Source organism: Vipera berus, assembly GCF_964194415.1.
Source record: "Vipera berus genome assembly, chromosome: 2".
NCBI classification, from domain to species: Eukaryota; Metazoa; Chordata; class Lepidosauria; order Squamata; family Viperidae; genus Vipera; species Vipera berus.
Genome location: NC_138203.1, coordinates 135,335 through 157,337, shown reverse-complemented (window position 1 = coordinate 157,337; position 22,003 = coordinate 135,335). Strand labels below are relative to the sequence as shown.

At 45.0% G+C, this 22,003-nt stretch overlaps 1 protein-coding gene across 1 annotated transcript in view; it reads left to right on the top strand.

Annotated features, from left to right (window-relative positions):
• The first annotated feature begins 1,218 nt into the window (after positions 1-1,218).
• Positions 1,219-22,003, top strand: part of MAPK4 (mitogen-activated protein kinase 4) — a 34,420-nt gene continuing 13,635 nt past the window's right edge. The window contains exons 1-3 of the mRNA XM_081317799.1: positions 1,219-1,353; positions 1,749-2,320; positions 12,614-12,758. Of these exons, the coding sequence (XP_081173925.1) occupies positions 1,775-2,320; positions 12,614-12,758 (691 nt within the window). The 5' untranslated portion in view covers positions 1,219-1,353; positions 1,749-1,774. The remainder of the gene's footprint in view (positions 1,354-1,748; positions 2,321-12,613; positions 12,759-22,003) is intronic.

Genomic DNA, 22,003 nt, shown 5'->3' with positions numbered 1-22,003 from the left:
TGACTCGTCCCCGGTTCTATCCTCCATGCATAATTACAGGAGGAAAGGAGCCTTCATAAGTTAGCAGCAAAATTGTATTGGGGTGGGGTATAGGTTGCAATGGCTCGTTGTATTTTTAAGGCATTAAAGGGGAATTTGCTCCCCTCCACCTGCTCTTTCAGCTTGCCAGAACATCGCTTCTATATTAGGACTTGCAATGTGATTCTAGCTGAACGATTTTTAGAGGAAAGAAAATGGAAATTATATTTTTCTGAACCGTGTGAGATTGTATTCTTAATGAGAAGGCAGAAATCGTACAGGGTTTTGATTGCCTTGTATGAGACTGGGCAAGCTTTCAGCCTGAGACTAGAAAAGGCTGCTTCTCACTTCTGCTGAAGTCTTTAATGACACCACATGGCTCAGAGGTTTGGACTTTTTATTTTGCAAACTTATTTGATGGCCCTGAGGCATTTTGCTGGTTGAACCAAGCTGCAAATGGACCCTCCCCATTATTGCTACTGAAAGGGAATCGAATTATTCTGGCACTTGAGGCAAATCAAGAACAAGAACCCAAGTATCTGTTCCTAAAATTGCAAGAATAAAAGTAATATAATAAAACGCCCAACAACTTGTTTTTTTAATCATGACATCTGAAATGAGCTGTGTAAGTAAACTGCTTGATTTTATGTAATGTTATGACCAGTTCACTGAACTGGTTCCTTGATCTTTTCCCTACTTATTCAGCAGTGCAATCAACAAAGAGGGACAGATTTTAATATAAATTAATATTTCATGAACTTTCAAAGGAGTTAGAAGAGTTACAACATGTTAACATCACACCTTTATTGCAGGGATAAGACCAGAATTTCTGAAAAGGATTTGTCTATCTCATTTGTGTTTTCCTTAGGAAGACAGCGTTTAAATAAAAATAATCAGGGCTTTTTTTGTCACAGAACGCCCAGAATGGAGTTCCAGCACCTTTTTTGGATGGAACCTTGTAGGGTAGCCAAGGCGGGTTGTATGACGTGTGTGAGTTCTGGCACTTTTTTTTTTTACAAAACACTAAAAATAATTATATTAATAAGTTAATTCTATGGGTTTTTCCTCCCTTACAGGAAGAAAGATGATCACAAGCGAGGAGGCGAGAGACATAATGAAATGAGGAATCCATCATCAAGAAAAAGACGCAGAAAAATGGGGAAATGCCTAGGATAGACATCTGTGGTCTTGCGTTCAATTGACAGGGAACAAAATTTATGTTCTTGTGATGATGGGACTGGAAATTAATTTTGTAATAAGGAATGAATATCAACCTTCATTCTGGTCTCACTCAAGAAAACTGCTGACGGAGCCCATGAAAAGAAGAAGTTTCAGGTATAAATGTTGCTTTCCAAAGCCTGCAGCAGAAGGTCTGTCAAACCCAATGGGATATTAAACGTAGTCTAGAATTTGAAGTTGATTACATTGCATTTCCAGGAGTTGAAAGATGAGGAGAGTCATTTAAAACTAGTTATTTCCACCCAATCCCTCATCTAAATTGAGGCTTTTAAGTTAGCAAATTTACTTTGGAAAAACCCTTGGAGATGCAATCTATAAACTGATACCTTTGAAATGAATGTCTTCTCCTTTGATTTGATCTCTTCTCCTTTGATTTGATGGGCTTCTAGCATGAAAAATTGCAAAGTGTAATTGTTAAGAATGAAGATTTGTTTTAGTTCATACCACCTGGGTAATTGGAGACTGTTTCACCTACTGGAATTTTATTACAGGGTAAAGCAGGAGTAGACCCTGCACCATGGCAGAGAAGTGTGATTATATTGCAAGTGTCTATGGTTATGATCTGGGTTGCCGATTCAGCAACTTCAGACCGCTGGGCTTTGGTGTGAACGGGCTGGTTCTGTCTGCAATCGACAGCAAAAGCTGCTGCAAAGTTGCCGTGAAAAAGATCGCCATCAACGATGCGCAGAGCTTGAAGCATGCTTTCCGTGAGATCAAGATAATCCGCCGATTGGATCACGACAACATTGTGAAGGTCTACGATGTCTTAGGGCCCAAAGGAGCAGATCTTCAAGGAGACTTGTTCAAGTTCAACATGGTGTACATCATCCAGGAATACATGGAGACAGACCTGGCCCGTCTGTTGGAGCAAGGACCACTTTCAGAGGAACACGCCAAACTTTTCATGTACCAGTTGCTCAGAGGCCTGAAATACATCCATTCAGCCAACGTCTTACATAGGGATTTAAAGCCAGCCAACATTTTCATCAATACGAATGACCTGGTCTTGAAGATTGGTGACTTTGGATTGGCCCGAGTTGTGGACCAAAATTACTCCCACAAGGTATGACTTTCCATCTGTTTGGCTACCATTATTCAGACACTGTTCACAGACGGTGAAATCAGATTTACCATCCCAGATTAATATCAGGCTTTGTGAAATTTGTTTCTACCAGTGACACATTCAAATGTTGTATAATAGCAATAGCACTTATATATCGCTTGACAGTGCTTTACAGCCCTCTCTAAGTGGTTTACAGAGTCAGCATATGGCCCCAACAATCTGGGTCCTCATTTTACTGATCAAGGAAGGATGGAAGGCTGAGTCAACCTTGAGCCGGTGAGATTTGAACTGCTGAAGTGCTGGCAGTCGGCAGTCAGCAGAATTAGCCTGCAATACTGCATTCTAACCACTGCGCCACCACGGCCGAATAATAACAGAATAACGAATAACAGAGTTAGAAGGGACCTTGGAGGTCTTATAGTCCAACCCCCGTCTCAAGCAGGAAATCCTATACCATTTCAGACGAGTGTATGTCCAGTCTCTTCTTAAAAACTTGCAGTGTTGGAGCCTTCACCGCTTCTGGAGGCAGGTTGTTCCACTGGTTAATTGTCCTCACTGTCAGGAAGTTTCTCCTTAGTTCTAGGTTGCTTCTCTCCTTGACTAGTTTCCATCTGTTGCTTCTTGTCCTGCCTTCAGGCGCTTTGGAGAATAGGTGGACCCCCTCTTCTTTGGGGCAGCCCCTCAGATATTGGAAGGCTGTTATCATACCATCCCTTGGTCCTTCTTTTCATTGAACTAGACGTACCCAATTCCTGATCACTGTTGGAAATCTTCTCCCTCACCCTCCCTTCTCCATACCTGAATGTCTCTACAAGTAAAATGCTTTCATATGCACTGGAATAACTCACAATCCAACAGGTGAACAAGTTGTGCTGGCACATCCGTGCTTCCATCGCAAGTGGAATTAAAGAGTCTCCTTCAAATAATACCGTTAGCTGTATGGAGCATCATATTAAACAGGACAGCATAATTACAACAGAAAAAGAGAGCTTGAAAACACACATCTTGCAACTGGGTGCAAACTTGAGAAAGATATGAATGTCTTCCACCTCCTACTGTTAAAATAAATGTGCCAGTTTAAACATGGCAGACATTTTAGTAAATATTTGGTGTGGTAACAATTATCACGCCTCATGCTGTTAAAACAAAAAAGGGCCTCCTTGTACAATTCCGTACATCTGTCGTTCGGCTCACGAAAGATGCTTATTGCGTCTTTCCTAGCAAATGTTCGTCTTACCTTTTGCAGACTCAAAAGAAACAAGAGATAGGGATTAAATAAAGACGGGGTGTCATACTGTGCTAATGAATTGCAGTGGGAGCTGGCTTCTTCTTCTCATCTCTCTTAAAAGTGGCTTGTTTCTCCAGTAACGTTTAAGTAAATTCCTCCTCTGACATATATATATATATAGTAGTTCTATTTACCTTCTGCCCTGATGCCCAAGTGACCAGAGGCAGTCCTTGACTTACGACCACAATTGAGCCCAACATTTCAGTTGTTAGGCGAGACAGTTGTTAAATGAGTTTTCCCTCATTTTATGGCCTTTCTTGCCACAGTTGTTAAATGGATCACTGCAGTTGTTCAGTTAGTGACACGGTCATTAAGCGAATCTGGCTTCCCCACAATGTAAAAAAGAAAGAGTGCAAAGAAGAGCAACAAAGAGGATCAGGGGACTGGAGGCTAAAACATACAAGGAATGGTTGCTGGAATTGGGGATGTCCAGTTGAATGAAGAGAAGGACGAGGGGGGACATGATAGCAGCTTCCAATATCTCAGGGGCTGCCCCAAAGAAGAGGATAAGAAGGATCCAGGATAAGAAGCAACGGAGGGAAACTCATCGAGGAGAGAAGCAACCTAGAACTAAGGAGAAACTTCCTGACAGTTGGAACAATTAACTAGTGGAACTCCTTGCCTCCAGAAGCTGTGAATGCTCCAACACTGGAAGTTTTTAAAAAGAGAGTGGACAGCCATTTGCCTGAAATGGTATAGGGTTTCCTGCCTGAGCAGGGGGTTGGACTAGTTGACCTCCAAGATCCCTTCCAACTTTATTATTATTATTATACTGACTTTGCTTGTCAGAGGGTCACAAAAGGGGATCACATGACCCAGGGACACACTGCGACCGTCATAAGTATGAGCCAGTGGCCTAGTGTCTGAACTTTGATCACGTGACCATGGGGGATGCTCAATGGTTGTAAGTGTGAAAAATGGTCATATGTCACTTTTCACTGCCGTTGCAACTTCAAACAGTCACTAAATGAATGGTGGTATGTTGCGTCGAGCAACCGGTCAGGGTTCCGGCCTCAACTCTTAGAGCCCCGTAACAGGGGTGAGAATTTAGAGGGACCCTCGCAAGGGTGAACACCTTGAATATGGAAGGATTTAGCCCTTTGCCACCGACCCAGTGTGCCGGACGTTCCAACGGTCACACTTGGGAACTGCGATAGCGCAGGAACAGAATCCTAGGACAAACTGAGGCACCAACACAAGTTTGTTCAAGGTGAGAGAGCACAGAGTGCCCAGGGTGGATGGTGTTGCCCCCGAACAGCTTTGCACAGCACTCTTTTATTGAGCAGTTTCATCAGGGAGGGGGAAGTACACACATGAGGAATTAACATATGGAAGGTCATAGAACATAGCTCATTGCATACAACTGCTAATGAAGAGGGCAAAGGTCATCACAGGAAACAATAAAGCATAGCCTATCGTATACAAATGCTAACAGAGAAGACAAGGATTACCACAGGAAGGCATAACTTGAGGCAAGGATAATTACAGGAGACAGGAACCATATACAAATGCTAACAGAGAAGATAAGGATTATCACAGGAAGGCATAACTTGAGGCAAGGACAATTACAGGAGACAGGAAGCCATATCTTGAGGCAAGGGCAATTACATGAAACACGTCTTGTTATATACAATTGTAAATGAAGGATCACCAGAGGCAGGAATGTGATTGTAAATGGAGAAGAAAGAGTTTTATCACCAGAGGCAGGAATGTGATTGTAAATGGAGGAGAAAGAGTTTTATCACCAGAGGCAGGAATGTGATTGTAAATGGAGGAATGCAGGACTTTCTTTGGGAGTCTAGGATAACTACAGTGGTAGGCCAATTATGAGCTGTATTGTGCCATTTCACAAAGAACCCCATAATATAAAAATTCCTCCATTCTTGGTCAAATTAAATGTCATTCCGGGAATAGCTAAAAGCTACTGTGTTCTGCCTATTTTAGCCAGCTCCTTTCATGGCCTCTGGAGACCTCCAAAATCGTGCTGCTGAAAAACCTGTGGTGTGATTTCTTTCTTAAAGTAAAACAGAAGCATTTAGCATCTAATAGAAGGAACGGACGTTTTTCCTACCCTGCCCAGCATTTGGGGATCAAAAATTCCAGCCCTCTTGGCTATAACATTGCATCACTGCCATGGCCCCAGAATTTGGGGAACATGAATGAATTCCTTGTGTGTCTAATCATACTTGGCCAAATAAAGCCTGTTCTGTTCTGTTTTGTTCTGCTGTGCTCTGCTCTGTTCCGCTCTTCTAGTCCTTGACTTATTTGATTCCTGTCAGCAGGTTGCATAAATATTTTCATGGCTTGCCTTTTCCTTCTTCCTAGGGCTGACAGAAAGGGAGAGAAAGGGAAGCTTTCCCATCCAAGTTAGGATTAGAACTCAGTTTTTCCTTCTCCTTAATGAAATTATATCTCATTTTTGGCTAGCAAAATGGAATCTGCAAGAAAACGTTGCAACCTGTTAAAGGTGCCAACAATCCCTTATCCTGGTATAGTGAACACCAAGGGCCCCGCAGAGCACAAAATGATTTAGAGACAACAACTTAGACAACGATACCCTACTCTTTGGCTTTGAATCACTAAAGCAGGGGTCTTCAAACTCGGCCCTTTTATGACTCATGGACTTCAACTCCCAGAATTCCTCAGCCAGCATGCCTGGCTGAGAAATTCTGGGAGTTGAAGTCCATGAGTCATAAAAGGGCCGAGTTTGAAGACCCATGCACTAAAGCATGGGAGGAATTCAACCTGGATGTTTTGAGAAGATAAGAGCGGGCTTCAGAAGGGAAGTGAAACTTCGTGTGTTAAACTAATTGGTAAATGTGATTTATGACATGTAATTAAGGGAGGGAGATTCTGTATGTTATGATGTGTTAAGGGGAGGAGAATTCAGATTCTGGCATCCATCCATGAGTTCCGATGCTCCGTTCTCATTATTATAGACTTTTTTGGAATAAACAATCATGCAGTGTTCTTTGATCTGTGTCATTAATCGGAACCATGACATAAGGACTGCCAATGCAATTACATTGGAGAAACGGCCAAACAGATTAAGAACAGAATCCACGAGCATAGGTTGGCCATGAAAAGGCAGGAACAGTATTCACAAATATGGACACACATGGCCAGTGATGGCCACTCATTTGACTTCATGGGGACAGAAGCTATTGCCCAGGACACCTTCAAAGGAGGCTGGCTGCTTAGGGAAGCCTGGTTCTCAGATGCACACTCGATCAACCGGCACATAGAGCTACCACCAGCTTATCAAGCATTGAAAGCGTATGAAGAGCAATCCAAAATGCTGATTGCACATAGAAGGAGAGGGGCCAAGGAGGATGGCAGCCACACTACCATGTGGGGCAGAGGAGGCTGGACACACAACAACTCGTCGAGACCAGGGAAAGGGAACAGGTGAGGAGTGAGTCTGCAATAACTCCCGACAGCCAAACGCGGAAGGGGTGGGGGGAGAGCGGACTGCATCCAGTGCATTCATGTGTGAACAGAGATCAACTGAAAAGAGCGGAATCGATCGGACGAAGAGAGGAGAAACAGGAACAACTGTGAGGCGAGGCAGGCATATGGGCACGCCCAACCCGAAGTCCGGAGGGGATTCAACAGATTGGTGAGGGAGGAGTGATGCAGGGACCCCTGGAGGAAGAACAACAAATAGAGGAGGATGGTGCGACCCGCAGAAAGGAGAAGCAAGATAAACAACAGCCGATTGAATGCGGACGGTGGAACAAGATCAGGAATGACCTCGCAAACACTCCAATCGACCGAACACGGATGAGACAGGGAGGGAGGATGCTGCAATGCGCGTGCATGCCTACACACGAGGAGCAACCTGCTGAAAGCGGACAGCGCAACAAGACGGAGAATGACCCAGCGGCCACTCTGACCTGCTGCATGCGGACGAGGCGGGGGGAAGGGCACCACAGCGTGTGCACATACCCACACACGACGAACGATCGGAGGGGACGAGATCGGTAGGATTGAACGGCAGAGGGCGTAAACAATGGACAGACGCACTAGAGAAGGAAGAGGGGAATGGCAATAGAGGGGCCTATACAACGCCAGCCCAGGACACGCAACCTATGATGATTGCGGGAGTGGGGCGTTTGGAAGATGGAATAATAATAGCATCCCATGGCTGGACGCAAGGAGGACGGGTTGAGATGATAAAAAAGGCAGGAGAGGAGACACAACAACGAAGGGTAGGATTGACAGAGGTGAAAGGGGCAAAGAAAGGAACAAGAGGAAGGAAGGAAGCGATAGGACTGGAACATGCACAAGGAGATGCGGGACAGCTAGGATGTTTATGGTTAGTTAGGACGGGCGGCCCTATCACACAAAGATCAAATCAATGGGCAGGGCGCTGAGTCAACAAGGTTTATAAACAAACTCCCCACCCCCGAGCATTTACCCTGATGACGCTGGCAGTGGACCAGCGAAAGCTAGGTTGTTTTAGGTTTGTAAATAGCTGTTTTTATTGTTTTAACTATTTTAACAATAAACAGCTGTTTTATATTCTTCCCAGAGTTCGAGAACTTCATACTGCTACATATATATATGACAAAACATTGTTGGAATTTTTAAAATAGCAGCAATGGAAGAACCTTGTCTTTTGTGTGGGGCTAAAGAAAGTGATGTCTTTAAACAGGGTACCATCTTCTCATCAGGGAATACAAGATAATGATAGGAAACCGGCGATATGCTCCTGTGAGTAAATTGCTACCTTTTCCAGAGCTCATCTTTGGGATTAATAGCAGGTCCGTCGTGATGGAGATGTCAGCTAGTGCCTGCCAGAAGCCGCAGCCAACATGAGGAGAATGCCCTAGCTTCTTTGTCAGAGTGTTTTGAAAATTGTTTTTATTTTCTCCTCTGCACACCATATGTATGGGAGGAGGAAAAATCATAGGTCTAAATAAAGTGGGATTCATTTTTTCCCCTGCAGTCATCAAGAGGGAGGGAGACCCACAAAGGGCTTGAAAACAGGAGATTTGCTGCATGAAGCTTAACCATGAGCTACCTCGGCGTTCGAGCAGGGAGAATTCAGTTTTTGCCAGATGGCAGGGGAATTTCCAGTTTGTAGCACCAAGCTAGCAGGAGGGTGCTCCAGTTTTACATTATTTACATTTTCTCTTCCCTAATTTAAGGAAACACACCACCGCCAGTGGGAACGCTTAGTTGCATCTGTGCGCTTCTGACTCGCTTCGGTTTTCACAACCCCCCGAACAAAATGGGGGAAATGCTTAGCATCCACCACCACCCCGCTGCCTTCAGGTGGGAGATGAAAGAAGGGAATTGGGGGCTTATTGCAAAGCATCAGGTGCGGCCCCCTCTTCTCCCAGCCCCCGCCTGAGCTCCGTGGCCGGCTCGCCTTCTTCGGGGGATGCTGTCCTTCCATCCAGAGGCCAATTCTTCCGTTTCTGGCCTCCTTCCCGCGCTCGTCTTCCTTGCCCCCGCTGGTTTCTTCTCCCTCCCCTCTTCTCCCCTGGCGCTCTTCTTCGTAGCTGCCCTAAGGCAGGCAGTCTTGGACTTACGCCCTGTCCGTTTGAAGTTACCGTGGCACTGAAAAAGGTGACTGGTGACCAGTTTTCACACTTGTGACCGTTGCAGCATCCCGCATGGTCACGTGATCAAAATTCAGGCAATTGGCAACTGACTCATATTTACGACAGTCGCAGCGTCCCTGGGATCGTGTGATCCCCTTTTGCGACCTTCTGACAAGCAAAGACAATGGGGGATGCCAGATTCACTTAGTTAGCAACCATGTTACTAACCTAACAGCTATGGTGATTCACTTAACAGCTTTGGCAAGAAAGGTCGTAAAATGGGGCAAAACCCACTTAACAGCTCTCTCAGCAACAGGATCTTTGGGGTCAGTTGTGGTTATAAGTCGAGGACCACCTGCAATCATATTTAGATCTTCACTCTATGGCAATCGTGAGAGAAAGTTCAGGTCGGCCTCCAGGCTTCCTGACGGGGCTCTGATCTCACCTCTGAAATTAAATCCACCCAGTTTGCTGCTGGTGGAATATTCAGGATATTGTGTGATGTTTGCCCACTCTTTTAAGTCTCCTTTCTCTTCCAAGGACGCTTGTGGTCTCCATTTGGGGCGACGGCCCTGGCATGGAATCCAAATGAAATTGTTCGTGCCCAGCGCCACCACCCCATTCATTTTATTAAAAGAAACCTTTAAAAAGTCAACTGGCCAAGGATGCGAGAACCACAGGCCCATTCCCGGCTTTAGAAGTCTCCTCTCTGAAAGGAAGACTTTGTTTCATTCTGGCCAAGAAGAAGGGATGCTACTGAATGCCGCATCGTGTCTGGAAAGGCACGATTGGCCCATCCGGGTGGTGCTCCTTAGAGTTCTCTTTGTTTTGGGGAGCATTAGCAACTAGAAGGGGGGCAGAGTTGTCGAAAAGCTGCTTCTAAAGAGCTTTGGCTAAGCAGTCTCAATTACTTGCCAGTCGCAGGGAGAAAAATAAAAGTCGCTTTTTCAGAAGCGAGGCGCCGCGATTGGTCAGGCCCAGTTATAAAGGAGAGCGAAGGGACCAAGGGAAAACAGAGGTGGTGCTTTATTCCTCCGTTGTTATTTTTATTGTGTTGTGACGTGAAAGGCCTTTCCTCGTACAGATGATTAAGGAAGATTGCTTTTTTCTTTTTTCACCAAGATTGAACCGAAAGGGGAAAAAAATCAGTCGGGGAACACAAGTTAGAAGCAAGACCTTTTAGAAGAGCGTGAGGGGCAACCGTGAACCTCAGCTTTTGGGTGACTGTGATTTTTGGCAAGGAAACATGGTTTTTGGCACTCCCTTTTGGCCCATGTGAGTCCGGTTTGGCTCCTGCTGCCCTGTTTATGGGGCCCCCGCCAAGTCTTTCCACCTGTATTTCTTCCTTTGGTGCAGCTGGGCTTTTGATCTTGCTTTAATTTGCACAAACACGGGTTGACCTTCACGCACACCCACCTGCTGACAGGTCCTGCAAACTGTATGAGTGTTTTGGTGCCCCGGGATCTCAGAATGAAGTCACTTTTGACCACTGGGCCGTTTTCATTTTGAAAGAGAGAAGATTGGGGGGAAAATGCAGCTTAGCAAATAAATATTTGCAATACATAACCCCAGATTGGTAGAGCCAAGTGTAAGGCCAAACGGCAGGTCAGATAGGATATAAAGCTGGGGATGGGAGCTGCCCATAACTTCAAGGAGGCTTGTGGTGGGAAAGGTTTTCTGCAGATCAGAAAAAATAACAAAATAGCAGAGTTGGAAGGGACTTGGAGGACTTCTAGTCCAACCCCCTGCTCAGGCAGGAGACCCTATACCATTTCAGGCAAATGGCTGTCCAGTCTCTTTTTAAAAACATCCAGTGTTGGAGCATTCACCACTTCTGGAGGCAAGTCGTTCCACTGATTAATTGTCCTCGCTGTCAGGAAGTTTCTCCTTGGTTCTCTCTTTGATGAGTTTCCATCCATTGCTTCTTGTCCTGCCTTCGGGTGCTTTGGAGAATAGGTTGGCCCGCTCCTCTTCGTGGCAACCCCTCAGATAGTGGAACATTGCCCTAGTCACTCCTAGTCCTTCTTTTCACTAGGCTAGACATACCCAATTCCAGCAACCGTTCTTCATATATTTTAGCTTCCAGTCCCCTGATCATCTTTGCTGCTCTTCTCTGCACCCTTTCAGTAAAACCAGCCTCCCTCCCTCCCTCCTTCCCTCCCTCCCTTCCTTCCGATCTGCTTCTCCATTTTACAGGACTTTTTGTCCCACCTTGCCTCTTGGCTTCTGGCGCTTCTTGCTGCTTTTTTGTGTCCTTTTCACGGGAGCCTTTGGGATTGCTTCCCCCCCCCCCATACATAATCAGATAAGCACATACAACATAACACAAGCATGTTTGTATGTGGGCTCATGCGTGCTGGCGATTCATTTGTCCTCCGCATGGAATCAAGTGAACTTTAGTGCAAGGTGAAGATCGTTGTGGAACATTTTCGAAGAGGTTTTGTAGGAAGGCAACACAGACATGCCCTTCATTTGAACTGCATCTTTTTTTAACCTGGGTCTTTTCTGAAAGCAGCAATGCGTGAAAGAGGATGGCTCCAGCCAGCGGCTAAGCAAAATTACTTTTTCAGTAGAAGGGAACAGATTGCTCTGCTGTTTATCAATTAATAATGATAAAGTACAGGGTGTGTTGGAATTATTGGTGCAAAGCTGCAAGACAGAGAAGAAAAACCAGACTTATTTATCTTAACCAATGCCCGCTAAAGCTTTATGGAATAACAGAAGGAGAGAATCTTGTCTATGAGAAGTAACCATTCTTGTAAGTCCCGATATTGCTGCCCATGGTTAATTATAACGCCAGGTGCATCTGAGGTTCAAAGCCCAGTAAATCCTTCAGCAAATCTGCCACGGTGGTCAATGCAGGTAGTCCTTGACTTACAGTCCTTCATTTAGTGACCGTTTGAAGTTACTGGAAAAAGTGACTTGTGATCGTTTTTCACACTTACGACCATTGCAGCACTCCCATGGTCACATGACCAAAATTCAGACGCTTGGCAACTGGCTTGTATTTATGGCGGTCGCAGCGTCTCCCTGGGGTCACGTGATTCCCCCCTTTTGCGACCTTCCGACAAGCAAAGTCAACGGGGAAGCCGGATTTCACCTAATGACCGTGTAGCTCACTTAACAACTGCAGTGATTTGCTTAACAACTGCATCAAGGAAGGTCGTAAACTGGGGCAATAACTCACTGAACAAATAGCTTGCTTAGTGACAAAAAAAATTGGGGCTCCATTGTGGTTGTAAGTCAAGGACTAACCGTACAGCTATTTTGCAACACACACTACTGTGCCCTGAAGCGTGGATGGAGAGGTCCCCCTCTCTTTTTTCACCATGTCCGCTGCTTTCCCCCCCCCCCCTTGTTACCTGCACGTGACCGGCCGGCCGGCCTTCTCTGCCTCCCCCGAGGGCAGCTGAACACCTGTGCGCTCTCTTGGTCTCCCCTCCCCCCTTCCAGGGTCACCTCTCGGAAGGCCTCGTGACCAAGTGGTACCGGTCCCCCCGGTTGCTGCTCTCGCCCAACAACTACACCAAAGCGATTGACCTGTGGGCGGCTGGCTGCATCCTGGCCGAGATGCTTACCGGAAAGATGCTTTTTGCTGGTAAGTCCTTTTTAATCCTAATTCTCTTTTATCAATGTGCTTGGCTCTCCCCGGTGGAGCTTTAAAAACTCTCACAGCTTTCTTTTGTGCTGTTTCTTTTTTTAAAAGGCTCGTCTAGGGAAGAAGTGCCTGGATTGCTTTTTTTTCTTCTTTTGCTTTTCATCTCTAAAATGGGCGTGGTCTGTAGATTCTGATAAACATCTGGTTATCCAATTTGGGTTATGGGGAAAAATAGGTTTCTGGTCCTCATCAGCTGGGAAATACAGGTAGTCCTCAACTTACAACTGCAACTCAGCCCAAAATTTCTGTTGTTGAGACATTTGCCTCATTTTATGACCTTTCTTGCCATGATTGTTAAGTGAATCACTGCACTTTATAAATTAGTAACCCAGTTGCTAAGTGAATCTGTCTTTCCTTGTGACAAAATCACAAAAGGGGGCCTTGGGACAGAGCAACCGTCACAAACACGAACCAGTTGCTGAGCGTCTGAATTTTGATCATATGATCATGGGGATGCTGCAAAGGTCATAACTGTGAAAACCAGTCATAAATCACAATTAACCAGTGGAACAACCTGCCTCCAGAGGTGGTGAATGCTCCAACACTGGAGGTTTTTAAGAAGAGACTGGACAGCCATTTGCCTGAAATGGTATAGGGTTTCCTGCCTGAGCAGGGGGTTGGACTAGATGACCTCCAAGGTCCCTTCCAACTACTTATATTATTATTATTATTATTATTATTATTATTATTATTATTATTATTATTATTATTATTATTATTATTATCATTATCATCATTATCAGTATTTATTATTATCATTATCATTATCATTATCATTATTATTATTATTATTACATTGTTCATTGTTGTTGTAACTTTGACCGGTCACAAAACAAGCCGTTGTAAGTCAGGGCTACCTGTACATGTCTTCGGCTTATAATCAGAAATGGGGCCAGAATTTCCATTGCAAAGCAGGGCAGTTATTAAGTGAGTTGCACCCAATTTTGCAACCTTTTCTGCCACAGTCAACTGCAGAATTGCTGCTCTTATTTCTTTATAAAGTTTATAGACTGCCCACCTTACCTCAATATTTTTGTGGTCCTTGAGCCAGACCGTCTTCCCTGATCGACTTTTACCGGTCAGAAGCTGGCCGGGAAGGTTGCAGATGTTGACCACGTGACCCTGGGACGGTGCAGCCATCGTAAACACATGTGGGTTGCCAAGCACACCAATTTCAATTGGGATTGTTTCAATGGTTGTAAGGGTGAGGAATAGTGCTGAAACGGTGTTCTCCGCGCTAGTGTGACTTTGGACGGTTGCTAAATGAATGGTTGTTAAGTCGAGGACTGTACTTTTCCCCCCTCAATTCTGATCTCATATCAACCAACGAGCAGAATGTGGGGATGGGAAGGAGGGAGGGAGGGAGGGAGTCCTTGGGTGGGATCCCTGTGTGGGTTTTCCTTTGTGCCATCTCTGTGCTGAACACCTAATTCCCACTGTACTGTCTTATGTCTGAGGATATTTACCCACGTAGTATGGCTGTGTTGCTATTATCCATCTCATCTTTTCTACCACCTTCTCCTATTGATGTCTTATTTTTATATTACTTTGTTGTTTGTATGTACGCTGAGAGCATATGCACCAGAGACAAATTCTTTGTGGTGTGTCCAATCACAGCTGGCCAATAAAGCTATTCTGTTCTGTTCTGTTCTGTTCCGTTCTGTTCCGTTCCGTTCCATTCCATTCTCTCTTCATATTTGTATGTCTGTCAGCCAGACCCAAAACCCAGAAAGTCAAGGACATGTCCTGGCAATAAGACATCACTTTGCCTAGTTTTCCACTCTGTCAATCCCGATGCCTTCATTTTCCATCTGCTCAGTGCCACTTTGGAAGCCTCATTATCCCTGCTGGGCAGCCAAGAGGAGCATTGCAGATTGGTGTCGCACCCTTGGATGGTTGCCCCGAGAGCTTCCTCTAACAGCTGCTCTAATAGCCCTTCCAAATAACACACTCTCTCAGCTCTGGGATTAATGACAACAAGAGGAGGGCGCATTGCTCATCAGGCCTGACTTACTCACCCTTGGACTGCAACATGGCGGAGTTTGTTAGGGTGTTGAGACCAAGAGAGGGAGCGTCTGTGTTGTGAGCGGGCCTCTGTTGTTCCATTGTGGTTAGTTCAGTTGTGCCCTGTGCTCGGTTTGTGGAGGTTTTCAAATATTTTGTTTTGTTAATCCTTGTTAGCTACCCAGAATCCACGTGTAAAGTGGATGGCCATGGAAATTTTCTTAAATACTGTAAATAAATAGACCAACATCATCTTCTAAAGTGATGGTTTTAAGTGCCCTGCTGGCGCAGTGGTTAGAATGCAGTATTGCAGGCAAACTCTGCCCACAGCCAGGAGTTCAGTCCTGACTCAGCCTTCTGTCCTTCCGAGGTCAGTAAAATGAGGACCCAAATTGTTGGGGGAACAAGAGGCTGACTGTAAAACGCTCGGAGAGTGCTGTAAAGAACTATGGAGCAGTATATAAGTCTAAATGCTATTGCTATTTTATAAACCTCTTCCAAACAAAGAAGTTTACTCCCTTGCTAGAAATATTAGATAGCAGCTGGGGGGAAAAAAACATGGATATTTATTCAGGACTTGAGCGCATTCCCTGCTGTTACTTAACAAATAAAAAAGCCCTTCATTTTGCAGTTGGCCCAACTGTGACTTTTGTTCTTCTTCACTGTGTTTGTTATTATTCTAAAATCTCGGTTGCTTATTTTGCAATCCTGCAAAATTTCAACCCCTTGGAAAGCTGCACTCAGCTTCTTTAAATAAATGATAAGGTTAATTAATAATGGATTTCATGTCCTGTTCTTCTAAATAATCTCACCCAGGAAGAACTGGTAGCGCTGGATAGTCACTTTCCATAATTTAGAAGGTGCGCTTGATCCTCGGATCGAGTTGGTTGGAGACGCGGAGATTTTCCCCAAGCTGCAACAAACTCAGGTTCAGGCCGAGTAACTGAAAGAATACAGGCAGTCCTTGATTTACAGCCTTCTGTTTAGTGACCATTCAAAGTCACAATGGCACTGAAAAAGGGACTTGAGACCATTTTTCACACTTACAACCGTTGCAGCATGCTTACAGTCATGTGATCAAAATTCAGACGCTTGGACAGTGGCTCATATTTAGGACGGTTGCAGGATCCTCGGGTCACCTTTTGCGACCTTCTAACAAGCAAAGTCAATGGGGAAGCCAGATTCACTTAACAACCATGTTTCTAATTTAATAACTGCAGTGATTCACTTAACAACTGTGGCCAAAAATGTCTTAAAATGGGGCAAAGCTCACTTCACAACTGTCTCGCTTAGCAACAGAAATTTTGGGCTCAAGAAAATTAATCGTGTGAAGGAACGCGGGATGGGAACGGAAACGGGGGGGGGCCTCAGAACTCTCCCCGCCCCTGTTTCCTGCCCCGTCTCCCTTCTCTGTGCTTTTCCCTTTTTTCTCAGGAGGCCACTGGACTTTCTTGTTTTTTTCTTTGAAGATGTTTCGCTTCTCATCCAAGGAGCTTCTTCAGCTCTTTTGCACCACTCAGGAGACCCTGAGGACACAGAGATAAACCTCCAGGCGGCCTCAATGACTCTCTAAATAGAAGGCAAACGACCAGCTCTCTGCGAGGAGTATAAATCCTTCCATTCCCCACCATCCAGTCAGAGCTGAAGAAGCTTCTTGGATGAGAAGTGAAATGTCTTCAAAGAAAAAAAACAAGAAAGCCCAGTGGCCTCTTGAAGAATCGTCTTTGGGACAAGATTAAGGGGTCCTTTTGTAACGGATTCTTGCAGCGAATGACTTTTCCCATCCCCTAGACCAGGGGTCAGCAACCTGAAACAGTGAAAGAGCCACTCGGAACCAGTTCCCTCACAAAAGGATAAACTGGGAGCTGCAAAAAAATGTGTGCACATGTGCGTACATGCGCGCATGCGCAGAACAGAGTTTGACTGAAGAGTGGAGCCAAGGCGAGATATGCACCAACCCTGCATATTTGAATTGATTGATTGAACTTTTTTAGTCCCACTTTTTTTTTTTTGGACTGCACATGGCAGAGGACTAGGAGCCACAGGAGATGGCTGAAAGAGCCGCATGCGGCTCCGGAGCCGCGGGTTGCAGACCTGTGCCCTAGACTCCAGTTAACTTCTTCCTTTTCCCCTCTACTTTGCTCTTCCAAAAGACATAGAGCAACAAGGAACAAAATCAATACAGGTAGCACTTGACTTATAACCATGAGTTTTGTGACTATTCAGGGTTAAAATGGCACTGAAAAGAGACCGGTTTTTCACATTCGCAACCACTGCAGCATCCCTATGTATTTATGTCCCAGGTCCGCGTGATGGCCCTTGATAAGCTTCCTAGCTGGCTTCCAACAAGCAAAGTCAGTAGGGGAACCCAGATTCGCTTAATGACCACATGATTCACTGTAGTGATTAGCTTAACAACTGTGGCAAAAAGGTCGTAAAATGGGGCAAAGCTCACTTCACAACTGCCTTGTTTAACAACAGAAATTTTGGCTCAGTTGTGGTCATATTTCGAGGACTACCTGTGTTGGAATGAAAGACCATATCCATATAAAGCATCTTTCCCGGAGCTGACCTTTCGATGCGTTTAGGATGGGGTTCATAGCCAATAAGCAGGCTCAGATTGGGCAACAATAACCCATTAAACCAGCAAGAAGACAATCAAATCCTATAGATGAGAATTTGTGTAGCTCAGGGTTGAACTGTGGGGTCCTTGGTGCTCTCTGAACTTGCTGGTTTTCTTGCAGACATTTCATTACCAAACCAGTAGGTAATGTCACCAACTGATGATATTGCTTAGTTTGATAATGAAACTATAGCAAGAAAACCACCAGGCTCAGAGAGCACCAAGGACCGCCCCCCCACACACAATCAAATCTGCCAGAACTGAAGTGCCATATAGGGCACAATTGAGACACATCCTAGGTAGAGGGTGGCATCCATACATACGGTAGATACATAATAGATTAACAGAGCTGGAAGAGATCTTGGAGGTCATCTAGTATCTAGTCCAGCCCCCTGCTCAAGCAGGAGAACCTATACCATTTCTGACAAGTGGCTGCCTCTTCTTAAAAGCCTGCAGGGATGGCGCGCCCACCATTTCTGAAGGCAAGGCTGTTCCACTGGTTGATTGTTCTCACCGATAGGAAATTTCTCCTTAGTTCTAAGTTGCTTCTCTCCTTGATTAGTTTCCATCCATTGTTTCTTCTTTTGCCTTCTGGTGCTTTGGAAACCAACTGAGGTGATGGAGAGGTAGCGATCTTCCTGTGTGCAGGTACATCAAAATGCTGCTTCACACTTAGGCTAAGTGTGGAGGCTTGTTTTGAGATAAACAAAACATGGTTGTTAACTCAGTTTCAGGTTTTGGATGGTGTTTGACCAAGGCAACCATGTCTAGCTCGCCCAAAGATTTTTCACTATCTTTCCCATGATGTCTTAGCACCCTGATTTAAAATAAATACACAATTTTTTCCTTATCAAAGAAAGCTACAGGTATACATTGTTACCGAGTCACATACAACAGGGTTCCCCATAGTGAACAGGGAGGAATTAATGAGGAAATAACAAGACTAAGTATTGATTAACTGTATTAGGCCTGCAGTACTTTATGTTATATCGATTTTATTGTAATTTCTTTGTTTGAATGTTGAATGCTGCCCAGAGATATCAAGAGTTGGGTGACATGCAAGTTTAAATAATGATTAATAAGAATAATGATACAGTAGGTGGTCAACAATGCCAAATACAGTCTAAACATCTGGCTGGCTATGTGACAAAGCGTAATAATATTTAAAACCATGAAACAACAGCATCTGCCTATCTCAGTCTGTGCTTCCGCACATCCTAGCTTCTTAGGAAGAACTTGATGTGTGTGAAGGCCAACACCAGCTAACGAACTACAACTGTGTTTTTACATTGGGAGGAAGAGGGGAAGGAGGGAGGGGGAAGAGGGGGAGACAAAAAACTGCAGAACATCAGAAAATGTAAGGATCTGCAAAGAGAATTAGAATGACTGTGGCAAAAGGAAGGGACGATAGTTCCAATAGTAGCAGAGGCCTTGGGTACAATTCTAAAACGTCTGAAGCACCACTTGAACGCTGGCGGCATTGACAAAATCCCCACCAGTCACTTGCAAAAGACACCTTTACATTCTACAGCGATGCCTAACACACCATCAAACATCTGCCTATCCCAGCTCCTTAGGAAGGACTCAAAAGGTGGGTAAAAATATCAAATCCAGTCTAAACATCTGGCTATGTGACCAACCATAATAATACCAAAATAAAACGGATTTCTGATGATACAGAAAATTGTTTTTCCTGAAACAGGGAGATTTGTTGAACTAGATCACCCATCCTCACCTCTGACACAATCAAAACTTTTATTACTATTGGACTCAGCCTTTTGAGTGGGAACCACACTAACACCAAGACTTTGCTGGATGCATCCTTCATTCAGCTGCTGAAACTGTATGCAGATTTGAGATTGTTAATAATTTAAGCTACGCTAATGAGATTTCAACAGCAACAAAGCAAAAACACAATCTTCTTAAGGGTGGTTTGCTCCCAGTTTAATTTGAATGCCTCCAGCTATGGTTTCAGAAATAAGAAATGTGGAATGACATTAAATTTCTTCCTGGACATACGTAGTTTTGTCCTTACTCACGACTTATAATGGTTTTCTGTCAATAAATCCCCTCCCTGGTTTTTTTTAGCCCTTATGGAGCAGAATATAATCTTCCTTTCCAGCACTAATAGCAACTATTTTTTTCTTTTCTTTTTGTAAGCAGTTTGCACAGAGATTGTGCAAGGGAAGATATTTATGTAACTCTCTTATCCATCTTGGTGATAGCTAAAAATATTCCTTCGATCCTTTCTGAAGCACAAATAACCCTTGTAGCCATTTACTTATTTTAGAAAATGCTCCTTAATTGATATGTGCAATTATTGTACTCCTGGCTTCATTTTGTCCTTGAGCACCAATAGCTAAATTTGGAACGAAAAGCTATTTTTTGATATCCAATTCTGTTGGGAGAAATATTCATTTTCCAACTGCAGCATCAAATATTAGAATGTTATTAAGATACTTTCTATCTTTTGCATACCTTTTTCTCCCAGCTATTTTTCTTTCAAGATTTCACTATGAAACCTCATTTGCAAGTCACCTCACCCGATAAAAAACTCCGAGGTGTTTCACCCACAAAGTTGCAGCTACTATTTTTATTTTTATTTTTTCCCCCGTGATAAATGACCAAGACCAGGCTTTCCCGTTCTTGGCTACTTTAAGGTTTGTGGATTTCAACTCCCAGAATTCCCTAACCAGCAGCTGGCTGGGGAATTCTGGGAATTGAAGTCCACGTGTCTTAAAGTGGCCAAGAAGAGGAAACCCTGGCCAAGACTGAAAAAGTATATGAGTCTGTAATTGCAAAAACTTCCTTTGCCTGGTTGATTTCTCTGAAATCTATTCCTGACGACCTTCCCCTCCGAATAGCTGAAGCTCAGACTCTGGAAGTAGAGAAACATGCCAGAGACTTCTTTAGGTCAATCTTCCCTCTTTCTTCACTTCTCTCCTGCTAGCTCACTTGTTGTTGAAACTGACTCCGTCCGTGCCCTTTTCAGGGTTATGTCCACACCACACAGGTTAAAAATAGCTTGTTAAAATTGATTTTTAAACTCTTTTTTGTTTTAGTTTGCTTTGTCAAAAATGCATATATTCTAGCCCTTTCTAGGGAGTGAATTTAGGAAATGAGTTAATGCAGTAACTGAATGGAGTGTGTTGCGTGAGAGCCACGTCCATTTGTAAAGGTCTTAGGGTTTGCTGCTGTCCCATTGCATTGTTTGAATATGAAGGATTGCCAGGAAGTGGACAGGATCATGGGGAGGCTGAGCACCACCACATGTTTATTAGACCCGTATATGCAGCCCGGGAGAGGACACGCAGCTGGTTCCAGGCAGTTATATCGGCTTCTCTGAGTGAGGGTAGCTTCCCCGCCGTCTTGAAAGAGGCGGTGGTGAGGCCTCTCCTCAAGAAGCCTGCCTTGGACCCAGCTGTATTGAACAACTTTCGTCCTGTCTCCAACCTTCGCTTTCTTGCGAAGGTTGTTGAGAGTGTGGTGGCGCATCAGCTCCCTCTGGTCCTGGATGAAGCGGATTATCTAGACCCGTACCAATCGGGTTTCAGGCCCGGGCACAGCACGGAGACGGCATTGGTCGCGCTGGTGAATGATCTCTGGAGGGCTCGGGACAGGGGATATTCCTCTGTTCTAGTCCTATTAGACCTCTCGGCGGCTTTCGATACCATCGACCATGGTATCTTGCTGCGGCGTCTCAGGGGACTGGGAGTGGGAGGCACAGTTTTACAGTGGTTCTCCTCCTATCTCCAGGGACGTTCGCAGTCGGTGTTGGCAGGAGGGCAGAGGTCGACCGCGAGGTCTCTCGTTTGTGGAGTTCCTCAGGGGTCGGTCCTCTCGCCTCTCCTGTTCAACATCTACATGAAACCGCTGGGTGAGATCATTCGTGGTTTTGGAGTTGGGTATCATCAGTATGCTGATGATACCCAACTTTTCCTTTCGACCCCAAACCACCCCAGTGATGCCCTCAACGTGATGTCCCGTTGCCTGGAGGCGGTTCGGGTCTGGATGGGGAGGAACAGACTTCAACTCAACCCCGACAAGACTGAGTGGCTTTGCATATCTTCATCCCGGGTTTATTCGGATATTCCACCTTTGGCTATGGGGGGTGAACTATTACCCCCCGTAGATAGGGCTCGCAACTTGGGAGTCCTCCTAGATTCACGGCTCACCTTGGAAGATCATATAGGAGCTGTGACTAGGGGGGCTTTCGCCCAGGTTCGCCTGGTGCGCCAGTTGCGGCCCTATCTTAGCCGGGATGATTTATGCACAGTCACTCATGCGCTCGTGGCCTCTCGTCTGGACTACTGCAACGCTCTCTACATGGGGCTGCCCTTGAGGACCACCCGGAAGCTCCAACTGGTACAGAATGCAGCCGCGAGAGTTGTGTTGGGAGTCTCCCGATACTCCCACGTTACACCTCTGCTCCGTGAGCTGCATTGGTTGCCAGTTGCCTTCCGGGTGAGATTCAAGGTACTGGTAATGGTGTTCAAAGCCCTCCATGGCATGGGGCCGGAGTACCTTAGGGAACATCTGCTGCCGGCATCAAGCTCCC